Source organism: Rutidosis leptorrhynchoides, chromosome 3 (assembly GCF_046630445.1).
Source record: "Rutidosis leptorrhynchoides isolate AG116_Rl617_1_P2 chromosome 3, CSIRO_AGI_Rlap_v1, whole genome shotgun sequence".
Taxonomy (NCBI): domain Eukaryota; kingdom Viridiplantae; phylum Streptophyta; class Magnoliopsida; order Asterales; family Asteraceae; genus Rutidosis; species Rutidosis leptorrhynchoides.
In genome coordinates this window covers 480,171,919-480,193,380 of record NC_092335.1, presented here as the reverse complement: position 1 = coordinate 480,193,380, position 21,462 = coordinate 480,171,919, and the positions used below count along the sequence as shown (strand labels likewise).

General features: G+C 35.4%; 1 protein-coding gene across 1 annotated transcript; it reads right to left on the bottom strand.

Annotated features, from left to right (window-relative positions):
• Positions 1 to 20,235: 20,235 nt before the first annotated feature.
• LOC139901703 (uncharacterized) lies at positions 20,236 to 21,264 on the bottom strand. The gene has a single exon (XM_071884382.1). It carries the CDS (start codon positions 21,262 to 21,264, stop codon positions 20,236 to 20,238), a length of 1,029 nt encoding a protein of 342 aa, XP_071740483.1.
• Between the last annotated feature and the right edge of the window lie 198 nt (positions 21,265 to 21,462).

Genomic DNA, 21,462 nt, shown 5'->3' with positions numbered 1-21,462 from the left:
CGAACCATCGAGTGAGAGTAACCGGTCCCCCGGTCCCATCAAAGGAATGAGGTTTGCACCCCATGAAGGCTTTGTAGGAGCACCCTTCGCTTGAGTTACCAGCCCCTTGATTATTGTTGTTGTGGTTGTTGTTATTGTTGTTGTTGGAGGAGTGACCGGCCATGGCCGCATCCACGGTGGTGGCTATCATTCGTTGTAGAGCTTGTTCGGGTGTCTCATGGCGTGGCACATGACGAGGAGGCATTGTTCCTTCAAAACACAAGAATACCGTTGATTAGTATTTTTAATAATACTAATCATGATATGGAATTAGGATAGAGAGAAAAATTTTCCTTGACTCGCCTTAAATTCTTTGTGTCATAATGTCGGAACGTTCATATGAGTTACCGTAATATAATCCCGGAAATTATATTACCCTAATTCATATGTGCATTCGACATTATTTCACTAAGTCAAGGTGGCGCGTCAATCAAATTAAACATCGTGAGATTAAGATGAAATAAGAGTAGATATGAGTAGAAACGTTCGAGTATAAATGCACAAGTAGTCAAGTAATTCCTACTTCAAGTCTATATGCCGGTTGTAGTCTAGACTCACTAATGTACCCTATGACTCGGGGTTGACACCAATGAACTCTAAATCCCTACAACCAACGCTCTGATACCATCTGTAGCGACCCGAAAAAATCGTCATTGACGGCGCCGTCTACTTAGGTCCCGTTACGTGGTCATAAGTCTTTAAAACAACGTTTGACCAAAAGTATGTCGCATTCATTTCAAAAGTAAAGATGTTTCAAGGTTTACAAGGTAGTTCGACAACTAGTTACATAACAAAGTTTAAAGTACAATTGAAACATATGCGACACAATTTGAAAGTAGCCAAAAGACGCTCCACGTATGCATGTATACTCGACATCCAAGCAAGTATCAAAAGTAATGAGCGGAAGCATGTATCACAAACGTTCAAGGACCTGAGAAAAACATAGAAATCTGTCAAAGAAAACGTTGCTGAAATCATAGGCTTAAGTAAGTACAGGTGAACCACAAGATTTGTAACATTGATATAATAGTAATACATTCAAAAAGTTAATATTCACGAGCACCCAATTATCAATGCTTAACATTCCTTCCATAGAACCCCATCACAATAGTGTTAGAACATACACTGTTTCTCGAAAATATATTCCATTCGTAAACGGTAGCGAACCGTTTGAATGAGGGTTTGTCAAACCCATATGGACCCATACAACATAAGTTCTCGCTTACACCCGGCAAGTGTAACTAATGATAATCGAATTGAGGATTTTATTCTAAACTCGTATATAGAATGTTTGTTTTCCTGTACTTGTGTTCACTTAGTAAAAGAAACGTTTATGTTTTCTCATCCCAAATGTAAGTTCAAAAAGAGTAAAAGTGGGACTATGATCTCACCTTGAGTGCACGTATGTAAAAGTACTTCAACAAGTAAACGTGTGCAAGAACGAATGCTAGTCTTGACCTAAACAAATAGGTTATATCAATAACGGTAACACGATAGGTCAAAGATGTTCAATTAGTCCTATGGCTCGTTACGACTCGATTACTATAGCATGTGAGTCAAATTGTCACGTCTCATGCAAGATACAAGTATAAAAGCATGTTAGAACAATTGCACAAACATTTGGTTAAGTTTGATTAAAAGTCAACTTTGGTCAGGTCAAAGTCAACGAAAAGTCAACACGTTCGGGTCGGGTCCCGGACTATTTTTCTGAGGTTTTTAATCATATATGAGCATGTTAGAACAAGTTACATGTGAATCAGAGGTCCATAGCATGGCAAACATTTTTCGTAAAAATGACCAAACTAAACAGAATCTGGTAGTGTATCTGGACGGCGTCCAGATTTGCTGGACGGCGTCCAGCATTGAAGGCCTGGACGGCTTCCAATAATCTGGACGGCTTCCAGATCTGTATCCAGACCCTGTTTTGCTGCAACAAAGAAATGCAAGAACCAAAACTCAAACAATTTCAATTTATGACCCGCAAACAATCAAAACATGTATCTTATATCACCGGGAAGGTATTTTGACGAGGAAAACAACTAAACACATTTCAACAAACAATTCAATACTTGCAACGACCCAAATCACATTCAATGCTCATCATTTAATGCATTCAAGTTCATAAATGCAATTCAATGATTCGGGCAACCAATTTATACGAATGATATGCCGTTTCGAAGATAATTAAACATACAATACAACTAAACACTTACTAATAACATCTCATGTCATTCAAAGCATCAAAGGTTCATTTCAAGTTCATCAAACCCTAACCCAAATCCACCAAAATCAATAATCAAGTTTATGAAGTTTTCTAAAGCAACCTACACATCAAATTGAAGCTAGTGATACTAGGAACACATTTAATACTTGCACTTTATCATAACAACAACATTAAATCATCCAAAACTCAAAATCAAACACACACCTTTCATGTTCATGCTAGTTACACTAAAACAACGAGATCGAGCATATAAATCATATATTAATGTTAGACTTGAGCCATAGACACTAATTAACAACTTTATAAGTTAAAAACATCAAGAACACAAAATCTAGTGATTTTAGAAAGTTACCCAAATGTAATGAAATCGGTATGGAATCGAAGAGGAAGTTGCAAGGATTCCGAATATGTAATTTGTTTGGATTGTTGCTTGCTCGATTTGAAATAGATGGTGATTCTTTGTTTGGGGTGATGAGAGAAAAAGAAGGAAGTAGTAAAGATGGAGATGATGAAATGAGAGGAGGAGGTTGAAGGTTTGACTAGTAGACCTAGTCAAATCTTTGGCCTCTTGGCAAGTTTAGTCCCTCTAGTTTCATTCGGGTGCGTGAATTACCTAAACGAGATAATTTAAATCGCGTATCAACGGGAGATGTTATAAATATATAACGGACTTTAAAATGAATAAACGGAAAGTAAATGAAAAAAGGCGGGATGTTACAAAGTTCCACCATTGTTGGGTGTCCAATATTTGATTTGAAATAATCTAAATCGAAAATCAAACCGAATTCAAACTGAAAAGGAACCGAACCGAATTTGAATTCGGTTTTCGGTTCTGTTTTTAGATTTGAATTTGGTTCGGTCTGATTTTCGTTTTTTCCTTTTTGAATTCTGTTAAACTGAAAACCAAATTCAAAATCGAATTTGACGAATAATATATTTATTTAATAATTTATATAGACAAAAAATCAATTTAAAAACCCAAATTTGAAAATCAAATTTAACTTTTATGTTTATTTTGATTAAATCATGTTTGTCTCTGTTTTAACTGAAATCGAACCGAATTCAAATTCGGTTTTCGATTTTGAAATTTTTGATTTTCGGTTTTGTTAGACATATCTTCCAAGAGAAACGCCTGAGGCGTTACGTTATTATATGAAGGAAGACTGCAGAGTTAATGGAATGTCCCGTTCTTATTGATTAAAAACGTTCCATATTAATTGATTTCGTTGCGAGGTTTTGACCTCTATATGAGACATTTTTCAAAGACTGCATTCATTTTTAAAACAAACCATAACCTTTATTTCATAAATAAAGGTTTAAAAAAAAACTTTACGTAGATTATCAAATAATGATAATCTAAAATATCCTGTTTACACACGACCATTACATAATGGTTTACAATACAAATATGTTACATCGAAATCAGTTTCTTGAATGCAGTTTTTACACAATATCATACAAACATGGACTCCAAATCTTGTCCTTATTTTAGTATGCAACAGCGGAAGCTCTTAGTATTCACCTGAGAATAAACATGCTTTAAACGTCAATAAAAATGTTGGTGAGTTATAGGTTTAACCTATATATATCAAATCGTAACAATAGACCACAAGATTTCATATTTCAATACACATCCCATACATAGAGATAAAAATCATTCATATGGCGAACACCTGGTAACCGACATTAACAAGATGCATATTTAAGAATATCCCCATCATTCCGGGATACCCTTCAGATATGATATAAATTTCGAAGTACTAAAGCATCCAGTACTTTGGATGGGGTTTGTTGGGCCCAATAGATCTATCTTTAGGATTCGCGCAATTAGGGTGTTTGTTCCCTAATTCTTAGATTACCAGACTTAATAAAAAGGGGCATATTCGATTTCGATAATTCAACCATATAATGTAGTTTCACGTACTTGTGTCTATTTTGTAAATCATTTATAAAACCTGCATGTATTCTCATCCCAAAAATATTAGATTTTAAAAGTGGGACTATAACTCACTTTCACAGATTTTTACTTCGTCGGGAAGTAAGACTTGGCCACTGGTTGATTCACGAACCTATAACAATATATACATATATATCAAAGTATGTTCAAAATATATTTACAACACTTTTAATATATTTTGATGTTTTAAGTTTATTAAGTCAGCTGTCCTCGTTAGTAACCTATAACTAGTTGTCCACAGTTAGATGTACAGAAATAAATTGATAAATATTATCTTGAATCAATCCACGACCCAGTGTATACGTATCTCAGTATTGATCACAACTCAAACTATATATATTTTGGAATCAACCTCAACCCTGTATAGCTAACTCCAACATTCACATATAGATGTGTCGACATGATAGGTTGAAACATTGTATACGTGTCTATGGTATCTCAAGATTACATAATATACAATACAAGTTGATTAAGTTATGGTTGGAATAGATTTGTTACCAATTTTCACGTAGCTAAAATGAGAAAAATTATCCAATCTTGTTTTACCCATAACTTCTTCATTTTAAATCCGTTTTGAGTGAATCAAATTGCTATGGTTTCATATTGAACTCTATTTTATGAATCTAAATAGAAAAAGTATAGGTTTATAGTCAGAAAAATAAGTTACAAGTCGTTTTTTTAAAGGTAGTCATTTCAGTCGAAAGAACGACGTCTAGATGACCGTTTTAGAAAACATACTTCCACTTTGAGTTTAACCATAATTTTTGGATATAGTTTCATGTTCATAACAAAAATCATTTTCTCAGAATAACAACTTTTAAATCTAAGTTTATCATAGTTTTTAATTAACTAACCCAAAACAGCCCGCGGTGTTACTACGACGGCGTAAATTCGGTTTTACGGTGTTTTTTGTGTTTCCAGGTTTTAAATTATTAAGTTAGCATATCATATAGATATAGAACATGTGTTTAGTTGATTTTAAAAGTCAAGTTAGAAGGATTAACTTTTATTTGCGAACAAGTTTAGAATTAACTAAACTATGTTCTAGTGATTACAAGTTTAAACCTTCGAATAAGATAGCTTTATATGTATGAATCGAATGATGTTATGAACATCATTACTACCTTAAGTTTTCTGGATAAAGCTACTGGAAATGAGAAAAATGGATCTAACTTCAAAGGATCCTTGGATGGCTTGAAAGTCCTTGAAGCAGAATCATGACACGAAAACAGTTCAAGTAAGATTTTCACTCGAAATAAGATTGTTATAGTTATAGAAATTGAATCAAAGTTTGAATATGAGTATTACCTTGTATTAGAAAGATATATTACTGTAAATAAGAAAGATTTCTTGAGGTTGGATGATCACTCTACAAGATTGGAAGTAAGCTAGCAAACTTGGAAGTATTCTTGATTTTATGAACTAGAACTTGTAGAATTTATGAAGAACACTTAGAACTTGAAGATAGAACTTGAGAGAGATCAATTAGATGAATAAAATTGAAGAATGAAAGTATTTGTAGGTGTTTTTGGTCGTTGGTGTATGGATTAGATATAAAGGATATGTAATTTTGTTTTCATGTAAATAAGTCATGAATGATTACTCATATTTTTGTAATTTTATGAGATATTTCATGCTAGTTGCCAAATGATGGTTCCCACATGTGTTAGGTGACTCACATGGGCTGCTAAGAGCTGATCATTGGAGTGTATATACCAATAGTACATACATCTAAAAGCTGTGTATTGTACGAGTACGAATACGGGTGCATACGAGTAGAATTGTTGATGAAACTGAACGAGGATGTAATTGTAAGCATTTTTGTTAAGTAGAAGTATTTTGATAAGTGTCTTGAAGTCTTTTAAAAGTGTATGAATACTTATTAAAACACTACATGTATATACATTTTAACTGAGTCGTTAAGTCATCGTTAGTCGTTACATGTAAGTGTTGATTTGAAACCTTTAAGTTAACGATCTTGTTAAATGTTGTTAACCCAATATTTATTATATCAAATAAGATGTTAAATTATTACATTATCATGATATCATGATGTATTAATATATCTTAATATGATATATATACATTAAATGTCGTTACAACGATAATCGTTACATATATGTCTCGTTTCAAAATCATTAAGTTAGTAGTCTTGTTTTTACATATGTAGTTCATTGTTAATATACTTGATGATATGTTTACTTATCATAATATCATGTTAACTATATATATATATCCATATATATGTCATCATATAGTTTTTACAAGTTTTAACGTTCGTGAATCGCCGGTCAACTTGGGTAGTCAATTGTCTATATGAAACCTATTACAATTAATCAAGTATTAACAAGTATGATTGCTTAACATGTTGGAAACATTTAATCATGTAAATATCAATCTCAATTAATATATATAAACATGGAAAAGTTCGGGTCACTACAGTACCTACCCGTTAAATAAATTTCGTCCCGAAATTTTAAGCTGTTGAAGGTGTTGACGAATCTTCTGGAAATAGATGCGGGTATTTCTTATTCATATGATCTTCACGCTCCCAGGTGAACTCGGGTCCTCTACGAGCATTCCATCGAACCTTAACAATTGGTATCTTGTTTTGCTTAAGTCTTTTAACCTCACGATCCATTATTTCGACGGGTTCTTCGATAAATTGAAGTTTTTCGTTGATTTGGATTTCATCTAACGGAATAGTGAGATCTTCTTTAGCAAAACATTTCTTCAAATTCGAGACGTGGAAAGTGTTATGTACAGCCCCGAGTTGTTGAGGTAACTCAAGTCGGTAAGCTACTGGTCCGACACGATCAATAATCTTGAATGGTCCAATATATCTTGGATTTAATTTCCCTCGTTTACCAAATCGAACAATGCCTTTCCAAGGTGAAACTTTAAGCATGACCATCTCTCCAATTTCAAATTCTATATCTTTTCTTTTAATGTCAGCGTAGCTCTTTTGTCGACTTTGGGCGGTTTTCAACCGTTGTTGAATTTGGATGATCTTCTCGGTAGTTTCTTGTATTATATCCGGACCCGTAATCTGTCTATCCCCCACTTCACTCCAACAAATCAAAGACCTGCACTTTCTTCCATAAAGTGCTTCAAATGGCGCCATCTCAATGCTTGAATGGTAGCTGTTGTTGTAGGAAAATTCTGCTAACGGTAGATGTCGATCCCAACTGTTTCTGAAATCAATAACACATGCTCGTAGCATGTCTTCAAGCATTTGTATCGTCCTTTCGCTCTGCCCATCAGTTTGTAGATGATTGGCAGTACTCATGTCTAGACAAGTTCCTAATGCTTGCTGTAATGTCTGCCAGAATCTTGAAATAAATCTGCCATCCCTATCAGAGATAATAGAGATTGGTATTCCATGTCTGGAGACGACTTCCTTCAAATACAGTCGTGCTAACTTCTCCATCTTGTCATCTTCTCTTATTGGCAGGAAGTGTGCTGATTTGGTGAGACGATCAACTATTACTCAAATAGTATCAAAACCACTTGCAGTCCTTGGCAATTTAGTGATGAAATCCATGGTAATGTTTTCCCATTTCCATTCTGGGATTTCGGGTTGTTGAAGTAGACCTGATGGTTTCTGATGCTCATCTTTGACCTTAGAACACATCAAACATTCTCCTACGTATTTAGCAACATCGGCTTTCATACCTGGCCACCAAAAATGTTTCTTGAGATCCTTGTACATCTTCCCCGTTCCAGGATGTATTGAGTATCTGGTTTTATGAGCTTCTCTAAGTACCATTTCTCTCATATCTCCAAATTTTGGTACCCAAATCCTTTCAGCCCTATACCGGGTTCCGTCTTCCCGAATATTAAGATGCTTCTCCGATCCTTTGGGTATTTCATCCTTTAAATTTCCCTCTTTTAAAACTCCTTGTTGCGCCTCCTTTATTTGAGTAGTAAGGTTATTGTGAATCATTATATTCATAGATTTTACTCGAATGGGTTCTCTGTCCTTCCTGCTCAAGGCGTCGGCTACCACATTTGCCTTCCCCGGGTGGTAACAAATCTCAAAGTCGTAATCATTCAACAATTCAATCCACCTACGCTGCCTCATATTCAGTTGTTTCTGATTAAATATGTGTTGAAGACTTTTGTGGTCGGTATATATAATACTTTTGACCCCATATAAGTAGTGCCTCCAAGTCTTTAATGCAAAAACAACCGCGCCTAATTCCAAATCATGCATCGTATAATTTTGCTCGTGAATCTTCAATTGTCTAGACGCATAAGCAATCACCTTCGTTCGTTGCATTAATACACAACCGAGACCTTGCTTTGATGCGTCACAATAAATCACAAAATCATCATTCCCTTCAGGCAATGACAATATAGGTGCCGTAGTTAGCTTTTTCTTCAATAACTGAAACGCTTTCTCTTGTTCATCCTTCCATTCAAATTTCTTCCCTTTATGCGTTAATGCAGTCAAGGGTTTTGCTATTCTGGAAAAGTCTTGGATGAACCTTCGGTAGTAACCAGCTAGTCCTAAAAACTGGCGTATGTGTTTCGGAGTTTTCGGGGTTTCCCACTTTTCAACAGTTTCTATCTTTGCCGGATCCACCTTAATACCTTCTTTGTTCACTATGTGACCGAGGAATTGAACTTCTTCCAACCAAAATGCACACTTTGAAAACTTAGCGTACAATTCTTCCTTCCTCAATACTTCTAACACCTTTCTCAAATGTTCACCGTGTTCTTGGTCATTCTTTGAGTAAATAAGTATGTCATCAATGAAAACAATGACAAACTTGTCAAGGTATGGTCCACACACTCGGTTCATAAGGTCCATGAACACAGCTGGTGCATTAGTTAAACCAAACGGCATGACCATAAACTCGTAATGACCGTAACGTGTTCTGAAAGCAGTCTTTGGAATATCATCTTCTTTCACCCGCATTTGATGATACCCGGAACGTAAGTCAATCTTTGAATAAACAGACGAGCCTTGTAGTTAATCAAATAAGTCATCGATTCTCGGTAGTGGGTAGCGGTTCTTGATGGTAAGTTTGTTCAACTCTCGGTAGTCGATACACAACCTGAATGTACCATCTTTCTTCTTGAAAAACAAAACAGGAGCTCCCCACGGTGATGTGCTTGGTCGAATGAAACCACGCTCTAAAAGTTCTTGTAATTGGCTTTGCAGTTCTTTCATCTCGCTGGGTGCGAGTCTATAAGGAGCAAGAGCTATTGTTGCAGCTCCTGGTACAAGATCTATTTGAAATTCAACGGATCGATGTGGGGGTAATCCCGGTAATTCTTTCGAAAATACATCGGGAAATTCTTTTGCGACGGGAACATCATTGATGCTCTTTTCTTCAGTTTGTACTTTCTCGACGTGTGCTAGAACAGCATAGCAACCTTTTCTTATTAGTTTTTGTGCCTTCAAATTACTAATAAGATGTAGCTTCGTGTTGCCCTTTTCTCCGTACACCATTAAGGGTTTTCCTTTTTCTCGTATAATGCGAATTGCATTTTTGTAACAAACGATATCTGCTTTCACTTCTTTCAACCAGTCCATACCGATTATCACATCAAAACTCCCTAACTCTATTGGTATCAAGTCAATCTTAAATGTTTCGCTAACCAGTTTAATTTCTCGATTCCGACATATATTATCTGCTGAAATTAATTTACCATTTGCTAATTCGAGTAAAAATTTACTATCCAAAGGCGTCAATGGACAACTTAATTTAGCACAAAAATCTCTACTTATATAGCTTCTATCCGCACCCGAATCAAATAAAACGTAAGCAGATTTATTGTCAATAAGAAACGTACCCGTAACAAGCTCCGGGTCTTCCTGTGCCTCTACCGCATTAATATTGAAAACTCTTCTGCGGTCTTGTCCATTCGTGTTCTCCTGGTTCGGGCAATTTCTAATAATGTGGCCCGGTTTTCCACATTTATAACAAACTACATTGGCATAACTTGCTCCGACACTACTTGCTCCGCCATTACTCGTTCCGACACCATTTGTTCCTTTCGTTTTGTTAACCCCTGGTCCGTAGACCTCACAATTCGCCGTGCTATGACCATTTCTTTTACACTTGTTGCAAAATTTGGTGCAGAACCCCGAGTGATACTTTTCACACCTTTGGCATAGCTGCTTCTGATTGTTGTTGTTGTTGCGGTTGTTATTGTTGTTGGGATGATTGTTGTAGTTGCTGTTGTTGTTGTTGTTGTTGTTGGGCCGTTTGTTGTAGTTGCGATTGATGTTGCGATTGTTGGGATAATTGTTGCGATTATTGTTGTAATTGCTGTTGTTGTTGTATTGGTGATTCTTATCACCATTTTCCTCCCACTTTCTTTTGACTTGCTTCATATTGGCCTCTTCAGCCGTCTGTTCTTTAATTCTTTCCTCAATCTGGTTCACTAGTTTGTGAGCCATTCTACATGTCTGTTGTATCGAGACGGGCTCGTGTGAACTTATATCTTCTTGGATTCTTTCCGGTAATCCTTTCACAAACGCATCGATCTTCTCTTCCTCATCTTTGAACGCTCCCGGACACAATAGGCACAATTCTGTGAATCGTCTTTCGTATGTGGTAATATCAAATCCTTGGGTTCGTAACCCTCTAAGTTCTGTCTTGAGCTTATTGACCTCAGTTCTGGGACGATACTTCTCGTTCATCAAGTGCTTGAATGCTGACCACGGTAGTGCGTACGCATCACCTTGTCCCACTAGTCTAGATAGGTATTCCACCATGTTAACGCAGAACCTGTGAAGGTATGCGTAGCGTACTTCACTTTGTCCTCTTCAGTACACTTACTTATGGCAAACACCGATTCGACCTTCTCGGTCCACCATTTCAATCCGATCGGTCCTTCGGTTCCATCAAATTCCAAAGGTTTGCAGGCAGTGAATTCTTTGTAGGTGCATCCTACACGATTTCCTGTACTGCTAGATCCAAGGTTATTGTTGGTATGTTGCGCAGCCTGTACTGCGGCTATGTTTGAAGCTAGAAAAGTACAGAATTCCTCTTCATTCATATTCACGGTGTGTCGAGTAGTCGGTGCCATTTCCTTCAAAATAGTCAAATGGAACAAGTTAATCATACAGAATATTAAGAGTAGTTAATAGTATTTCGTAGCATAATATGAACTCATTTATAAAAGCTTTTTCTTCATATTAGCGTTTTATAAGTTTAAATTCGGGTAGTACCTACCCGTTAAGTTCATACTTAGTAGCTAATATACAATTCAACTACTACAATTCTATATGAAAAACTGATTATAATAATATTTCGCGTTCAAACTTTTATACAATATTTTACAAACTTACAATACCACTTATTTTACATAAAGCATGAAATATAGCACACAATAACTTTGATACAAGATAGTTGTGAAGATAATTCTAGCTAGTACACAAGTCGTTCAGCAAAGGCAATAAAGACACGTAATTCATACGTCCAGAAACAAGTCATGCATTCTGGTTTTACTAGGACTACTTCCCATCCTTGGTCTTGTGGAACATAACCGTTATGGCCGTTGATAAGACAGCGTGTTGTAACGTCGTCAAAGGGACGAGGGTTACGTAATGACCAACAGTCTCGTAATAACCTAAAAACCTCATTTCTTACCCCAATTACCGACTCCGTCACTTGTGGGAACGTTTTGTTTAATAATTGTAGCCCGATGTTCTTTTTCTCACTTTGGTGAGAAGCGAACATTACTAACCCGTAAGCATAGCATGCTTCTTTATGTTGCATGTTAGCCGCTTTTTCTAAATCATGAAGTCCTATATTCGGATACATTGAGTCAAAATAATTTCTTAACCCATTGCGTAAAATAGCATTTGGGTTCCCCGCAATATATGCGTCAAAGTAAATACATCGTAACTTATGGGTTTCCCAATGTGATATCCCCCATCTTTCAAACGAAAGTCTCTTATAAACCAAGACATTCTTGGAACGTTCTTCGAATGTCTTACAAACTGATTTCGCCGTAAATATTTGTGCCGAAGAATTCTGACCGACTCTAGACAAGATTTCATCAATCATGTCTCCGGGTAGGTCTCTTAAAATATTGGGTTGTCTATCCATTTTGTGTTTTTATACTGTAAAATAGACAAGAGTTAGATTCATAAAAAAAAATACTTATTAATACAAGCAATTTTTACATATATCATAAAGCATAAGCACACTATATTACATATATTACACCGCACGAATACAACTATCTTATTCCGACTCGCTCGTTTCTTCTTCTTCGGTTTTGGTTCGTTTTGCCAAGTTTCTAGGGATATATGATGTTCCGCTAATACGAGCTGTCGTTTTCCACAACGGTTTAGAAAAACCTGGTGGTTTAGAGGTTCCCGGGTCATTGTTACAACTTAAGGGCTTCGGGGGTTGACGATACATATAAAGTTCATCGGGGTTGGAATTAGATTTCTCTATTTTTATGCCCTTTCTCTTATTATTTTCTTTTGCCTTTTTAAATTCAGTTGGGGTAATTTCTATAACATCATTGGAATTCTCGTCGGAATCCGATTCATCGGAGAATTGGTAATCCTCCTAATATTTTGCTTCCTTGGCGGAAACACCATTGACCATAATTAACCTTGGTCGGTTGGTTGAGGATTTTCTTTTACTTAACCGTTTTATTATTTCCCCCACCGGTTCTATTTCCTCCTCCGGTTCCTCCTCTTCTGGTTCTGATTCTTCTTCTGGTTCTGATTCTTCTTCCGGTTCCTCTTCGGGAACTTGTGAATCAGTCCAATATATATTTGACTCTTCGTTATTATTAGGTGAGTCAATGGGATTTGTGCTAGAGGTAGACATCTATCACACAATATCAAACATGTTAAGAGATTAATATATCACATAATATATACATGTTAATAATATATAGTTTCTAACAAAAATGTTAAGCAATCATTTTTAAAGAAAACACGGTCGAAGTCCAGACTCACTAATGCATCCTAACAAACTCGATAAAACACACTAATGCAAATTTTCTGGTTCTCTAAGACCAAAGCTCGGATACCAACTGAAATGTCCCGTTCTTATTGATTAAAAACGTTCCATATTAATTAATTTCGTTGCGAGGTTTTGACCTCTATATGAGACGTTTTTCAAAGACTGCATTCATTTTTAAAACAAACCATAACCTTTATTTCATAAATAAAGGTTTAAAAAAAACTTTACGTAGATTATCAAATAATGATAATCTAAAATATCCTGTTTACACACGACCATTACATAATGGTTTACAATACAAATATGTTACATCGAAATCAGTTTCTTGAATGCAGTTTTTACACAATATCATACAAACATGGACTCCAAATCTTGTCCTTATTTTAGTATGCAACAGCGGAAGCTCTTAGTATTCACCTGAGAATAAACATGCTTTAAACGTCAACAAAAATGTTGGTGAGTTATAGGTTTAACCTATATATATCAAATCGTAACAATAGACCACAAGATTTCATATTTCAATACACATCCCATACATATAGATAAAAATCATTCATATGGTGAACACCTGGTAACCGACATTAACAAGATGCATATTTAAGAATATCCCCATCATTCCGGGACACCCTTCGGATATGATATAAATTTCGAAGTACTAAAGCATCCGGTACTTTGGATGGGGTTTGTTAGGCCCAATAGATCTATCTTTAGGATTCGCTTCAATTAGGGTGTCTGTTCCCTAATTCTTAGATTACCAGACTTAATAAAAAGGGGCATATTCGATTTCGATAATTCAACCATATAATGTAGTTTCACGTACTTGTGTCTATTTTGTAAATCATTTATAAAACCTGCATGTATTCTCATCCCTAAAATATTAGATTTTAAAAGTGGGACTATAACTCACTTTCACAGATTTTTACTTCGTCGGAAAGTAAGACTTGGCCACTGGTTGATTCACGAACCTATAACAATATATACATATATATCAAAGTATGTTCAAAATATATTTACAACACTTTTAATATATTTTGATGTTTTAAGTTTATTAAGTCAGCTGTCCTCGTTAGTAACCTACAACTAGTTGTCCATAGTTAGATGTACAGAAATAAATCGATAAATATTATCTTGAATCAATCCACGACCCAGTGTATACGTATCTCAGTATTGATCACAACTCAAACTATATATATTTTGGAATCAACTTCAACCCTGTATAGCTAACTCCAACATTCACATATAGAGTGTCTATGGTTGTTCCGAAATATATATAGATGTGTCGACATGATAGGTCGAAACATTGTATACGTGTCTATGGTATCTCAAGATTACATAATATACAATAAAATTTGATTAAGTTATAGTTGGAATAGATTTGTTAGCAATTTTCACGTAGCTAAAATGAGAAAAATTATCCAATCTTGTTTTACCCATAACTTCTTCATTTTAAATCCGTTTTGAGTGAATCAAATTGCTATGGTTTCATATTGAACTCTATTTTATGAATCTAAATAGAAAAAGTATAGGTTTATAGTCGGAAAAATAAGTTACAAGTCGTTTTTTTAAAGGTAGTCATTTCAGTCGAAAGAACGACGTCTAGATGACCATTTTAGAAAACATACTTCCACTTTGAGTTTAACCATAATTTTTGGATATAGTTTCATGTTCATAATAAAAATCATTTTCTCAGAATAACAACTTTTAAATCTAAGTTTATCATAGTTTTTAATTAACTAACCCAAAACAGCCCGCGGTGTTACTACGACGGCGTAAATCCGGTTTTACGGTGTTTTTCGTGTTTCCAGGTTTTAAATCATTAAGTTAGCATATCATATAGATATAGAACATGTGTTTAGTTGATTTTAAAAGTAAAGTTAGAAGGATTAACTTTTATTTGCGAACAAGTTTAAAATTAACTAAACTATGTTCTAGTGATTACAAGTTTAAACCTTCGAATAAGATAGCTTTATATGTATGAATCGAATGATGTTATGAACATCATTACTACCTTAAGTTTTCTGGATAAAGCTACTGGAAATGAAAAAAATGGATCTAGCTTCAAAGGATCCTTGGATGGCTTGAAAGTCCTTGAAGCATAATCATGACACGAAAACAGTTCAAGTAAGATTTTCACTCGAAATAAGATTGTTATAGTTATAGAAATTGAATCAAAGTTTGAATATGAGTATTACCTTGTATTAGAAAGATATCTTACTGTAAATAAGAAAGATTTCTTGAGGTTGGATGATCACTCTACAAGATTGGAAGTAAGCTAGCAAACTTGGAAGTATTCTTGATTTTATGAACTAGAACTTGTAGAATTTATGAAGAACACTTAGAACTTGAAGATAGAACTTGAGAGAGATCAATTAGATGAAGAAAATTGAAGAATGAAAGTGTTTGTAGGTGTTTTTGTTCGTTGGTGTATGGATTAGATATAAAGGATATGTAATTTTGTTTTCATGTAAATAAGTCATGAATGATTACTCATATTTTTGTAATTTTATGAGATATTTCATGCTAGTTGCCAAATGATGGTTCTCACATGTGTTAGGTGACTCACATGGGCCGCTAAGAGCTGATCATTGGAGTGTATATACCAATAGTACATACATCTAAAAGCTGTGTATTGTACGAGTACGAATACGGGTGCATACGAGTAGAATTGTTGATGAAACTGAACGAGGATGTAATTGTAAGCATTTTTGTTAAGTAGAAGTATTTTGATAAGTGTCTTGAAGTCTTTCAAAAGTGTATGAATACTTATTAAAACACTACATGTATATACATTTTAACTGAGTCGTTAAGTCATCGTTAGTCGTTACATGTAAGTGTTGATTTGAAACCTTTAAGTTAACGATCTTGTTAAATGTTGTTAACCCAATATTTATTATATCAAATAAGATGTTAAATTATTACATTATCATGATATCATGATGTATTAATATATCTTAATATAATATATATACATTAAATGTCGTTACAACTATAATCGTTACATATATGTCTCGTTTCAAAATCATTAAGTTAGTAGTCTTGTTTTTACATATGTAGTTCATTGTTAATATACTTGATGATATGTTTACTTATCATAATATCATGTTAACTATATATATATATATATATATATATATATATATATATATATATATATATATATATATATATATATATATCCATATATATGTCATCATATAGTTTTTACAAGTTTTAACGTTCGTGAATCGCCGGTCAACTTGGGTAATCAATTGTCTATATGAAACCTATTACAATTAATTAAGTCTTAACAAGTATGATTGCTTAACATGTTGGAAACATTTAATCATGTAAATATCAATCTCAATTAATATATATAAACATGGAAAAGTTCGGGTCACTACAGTTAAGAGGAAATGGGACCGGAAAGCGTGAAGATTAGCACATGGTACATGTACAATGATTTGAGTGAGCCGAATAACAAATTTGAGTACGTCCTAATTTGTGCGGGTCTAGTGACCACCCGTATCCTCGCACAGACTGATCTCCATCAAAGACAGGTATAGCCACTCACATTATCATTACGTATTATATGAGGTTTGATTTTTAAGGTCTGTTGAATTTTACATAACATATACTTCCTCCGTACCAAAATAAGTGTTTTATTTGACTTTTAAATCTTTTTCTTTAAATTTGACTTTAAATATTATTGTTTATTTTATATATTTTATATACAATATAATAAAATTTATATGAATCTACTTAATTTTAAACGTATTTTCATTGATACAATTATAATTATTATTTTATTATAAGATACATGGTGAGATAACATTCAAATTTCATTCGGTTGTTCATAGATCCAAACACGAAAAGCAGGATCTCGATTTTGATTTTTGAATAGTTTAAATATTTATGTCCCGAGGGATGAACGCTTTAGTGAGGTGAAAATGACTACCACAATACCACCAGACCCAGCACTTGTTGGCTTGTGGGTGTCTGTGCCACCACTCAGCCGTACGAACCAATAAGAAAATTAGCTCACCAGTCATGCAAATGCTTCAGATTTTAATTAAGTGACACCATAGACTTATACAGTGACACCAGCCCAAGTAACTTTGATTATCCATAAGCCCAACATATTTTATGTTTAGAAGCCCAAAGTTCACTATAATATGTAAACAACTGTCGTTTCCCTTTGGACTTAAGATTCTTCTATTTAAGTTTCTTTTATTTTATCAACAATCATAATTTTTTTTCCCGAAAAGCAAGGATATTATAAACTCGAAGAAAAGTCGGGCAAAGAGCCCAAACAAAACACGAAGCTATAGCTCAGTTACATACTCGAATCTGAGGCTGTAGGAAGACAACACAACACAACACACTGAAATGGTTGCTAAGGAAGCAACATAAGACAATTATACATACAAGATCACTAAATACAATACTTAATCGGATTAGACAACCATTCTAGCCACTCGATCTTCTCCTTTTTGAAACGTGAAGCAATCCATTCAAACGATTTTAATTGAATTTCCATAAGTGCCGTGGATCCGTTCCAACACTTGCTTGAAAAGACTTTATGGTTCAGGTTATGCCAAATAAGATACGCGCAAGTCCACTCCAACGCTTGCCAAATAAGAGAACCAGACAAGGAAAGAGCGCGATTACATTTACCTTGGAATGCCTCGTTTAAACTTAGGTTAGAAACACCACCAAGGTTCCACCACTTGTAAACCCGTTCCCATATATCCATAGATAAACGACAAAAGAACGTTGAGTGATCGATAGATTCGATGTCGTCATCACATAGAGGGCATCTAACGGAGTCGAGGTCTATACCTCTTTTATCAAGTTCGGTACGGACCGTGATCCGCCTATTTAACACCCTCCACATGAAGACTTCAACTTTCAGAGGAACAAGATTATTTCTCAATGTTTGGTGTCGAGTTTTACTGTCTTGAAGAATAGCATCATCAATAAGTCTCGTTAGATTTTTTGTAGTAAACAGCCCGTTTGAGCTGAGCTTCCAATGCCATGAATCTACCCGGATATCCTGTTTTGAATACCCATTTAAACGCGAAATAAGATCCTGTAGTTCACCATTAACACGTGCCGAGGGGGGGTCTGGTCCAGTTCCAGCATGCCTGCCATCTACCTGCTGCTGTCCACGTGATTTTGTCACTGATCACAGCTCCCTGGTCAGCATCTAGCCTGTACAGTCGTCCGAAAAAACACTTCAAAGGTTGGTCCATGAGCCAAGGGTCGTCCCAAAATTTAGTTCCTTTCCCATCACCAATCGCTTTAATGAAAGAGTTGCTGAAGTTGATTACCACTTTCTCAATGTCAACACCTGCACGAAGTATGTTAGCCCACACGCCACTTTTCTCTTAAGACCGGTTAAGGCCCGAGAGAGAAAGAAGCCCGCGGTCACCGTGAATACTTTTTAAAACTTTTACCCAAAGTGAGTTTGGCTCGTTTTTGGCTCGCCAAATCCACTTTCCTAAAAGCGCAAGATTTTTTGCCCGAAGGGATCCAATGTTTAGACCTCCTTCACCGTACGGTAAAAGAGAGTCCTCCCATTTGATCCAAGATAATTTGTTACACTCACCCGACCCGCCCCAAAAGAATTTTCTACGAATACCCTCAAGAGTTTTAATGACACTCACGGGAACTCGAAAAAGCGAGAAATAGTATAGCGGTAAACTACTTAGAACCGATTTAACTAACGTTAACCTTCCACCAAATGAAACCGTTTTAGATTTCCAATTCCTTAACTTTGTATTGAATTTTTCAATCACGGGGGACCAATTTTCTATACGGTTCATATTTCGCCCAATAGGAATACCAAGATATGTGAAAGGTAGATCACCAACTTTACAACCAACGCGACTAGCCATAGTTTCAATTTCCATTGAATGAACTCCAGGGCCATGAATCACACTCTTATGAAAATTAATCTTCAAACCCGACGTCTTCTCGAAGCAATTTAATAGTTTCATGAGGTTACAAATATTTTGTCGGCTCCAATCATCTAAGAAAATTGTGTCGTCCGCGTATTGTAGATGCGACACCAACATTTTATCCGCCCCAACTTCGACACCTTTAAACAAACCACATTTTGTTGCATTTTTGGATAGGAGATTTAGCCCTTCCGTCGCGATAATGAAAAGGAACGGAGACAAAGGATCACCTTGCCTAACGCCCCTTTCAATAGAGAATTCACATGTCGGTGAGCCATTTACAAGGACCGAGATGGAACTAGACTTGAGGCATGCATAGATCCACCTTCTCCATTGAGTACCGAATCCCATTCTTTCCATCATCTCCAACAAGAATTCCCAAATAAGACTGTCGAATGCCTTTTCAAAATCAACTTTAAAAACTTAACTTTTCTTTCTTTTTTTTATAAGGTAGTCGATAACCTCATTTGCAATGAGTGCACCGTCTAGTATGTATCTACCCTTAATGAAAGCGTTTTTCTCGATACCAATGATATTGGGGATTACCTTCCTAATGTGGTTCGAAAGCACCTTAGCTAGGATTTTATAATAACTTCCTATCAAGCTTATCGGGCAAAAATCATTGAGACCTAGAGGATCCGATTTCTTTGGGACAAGTGTGATAAAGGAGGCATTACATCCATCGGAGATTTCACACTTGTCCCAAAACCAATTAAGAGCCTTAAGAAGATCGTCTTTGATTAATTCCCAATGCATCTTGAAGAAATTAAATTTAAACCCGTCCGGGCCCGGGGCTTTAGACACCCCACATTCTTTGATAGCATCAAAAACCTCAGATTCTGTGAACATACGCTCGATCTCAGCAGCTTGCTGATCAGTAATAGGCTTAATGGCCGAATACTGCTGCTCAGAATCACTTTTCAAACGAAAAGGGTGCGAATTCTGCTTCATAAATTGGTTCCTGAAATGGGAATGGGCCTCGTTTTTTATAATAAACGGATCTTCACACCAACAACCATCAATGTTCAAGCCACGTATGTTGCGTTTAGAATATCTTCTCTTTATGATGGAGTGGAAATACTTTGTGTTCTCATCCCCTTCCAAGTTCCATTTGACACGAGATTTTTGTTACGCCATATTCGTCTTAATCCTTTCCTTTTCAATCCACTTTTTTCTAATATTTAACCAATTCTCACGTTCACTGTCATTCAAGGTCCTAATTTCCGCAATTGATTCCCATTTCGAAGCACTGTTCTTTAGCTCATTAATCTCATCATCAAGTTTGCCTAACGACTTTGCACTCCATTCTTTTAAAGCACATTTCACATTTTTCAGTTTCTTACGAATGATGCAATCTAATCTTCTGCCCTCAACATTTAGACCCCACGCCTTTTTCACAATGTCACCCGAGCCATCCGCGTCTAACCACTCATCAAAAATCTTCGTTGGTTTCGGACCAAAATCTATTTCCTTGTCTCTTAGAATTAGTGGACAATGATTCGAAAGTTTCCTTTCAAGGGCCAAGGTGGAGAGGTTTCCCCAAACATGAATGGATTTTTCGGACACCAAGAACCTATCGAGCTTACTAAATTTGAGGCCATTATCGCATATTCTTGTAAAACGTTTCCCACCTAACGGGATATCCAATAACCGCAATTCATTAATGAAGTCATTGAACCAACTTGATCTTCCATCATTGTAAATGCAATTTTTCCTTCCCGAAACATCTCGCACTTCGTTGAAATCTCCACCAAGGAACCACACTACATCATGATTACCTACAAAATTTCCGAGACTTGCCCACAATTTTAATTTGTTAGTATCTTTGTGAGGTCCATAAACATTGACTATAATAGACTCAACATCCCGCCCTTTCCATCTCCCTTTAACCGCAATAAAGAAGTCATCTATCATACTTTCTTCAGCCATGAATTCTTTAGTATCCCATATAAGAAGCAACCCACCCGATTTGCCTATTTTTTTTTTTTTTTTGAATAAAGTCAAAATCATCCGACCCCCAAATGAAACTAACCCAATTCCTATCGACCAACTTGCATTTTGTCTCTTGCAACATAACGACATCAGTTGTAAGAGGAGTTTTTTAAAATCACCAATTTTACAATCTTTTCCCGATCCGAACCCACGAATAACAATCATAATTTTTTAAAATTAATTTCGATCAACCTTTCAAATTTTCATGCTTATTAGTTTCGATCTTTAAGTGTAATTATGTTTATTTTTCTATTTTTGTTATTGTGCATTATCTAGTATCTTATAATTTATTAATTTATTAATTTTATGTGGTTTTTAATTCAATAAAATTCAATAATCATAGTTTATAATGTGTTTTTTATT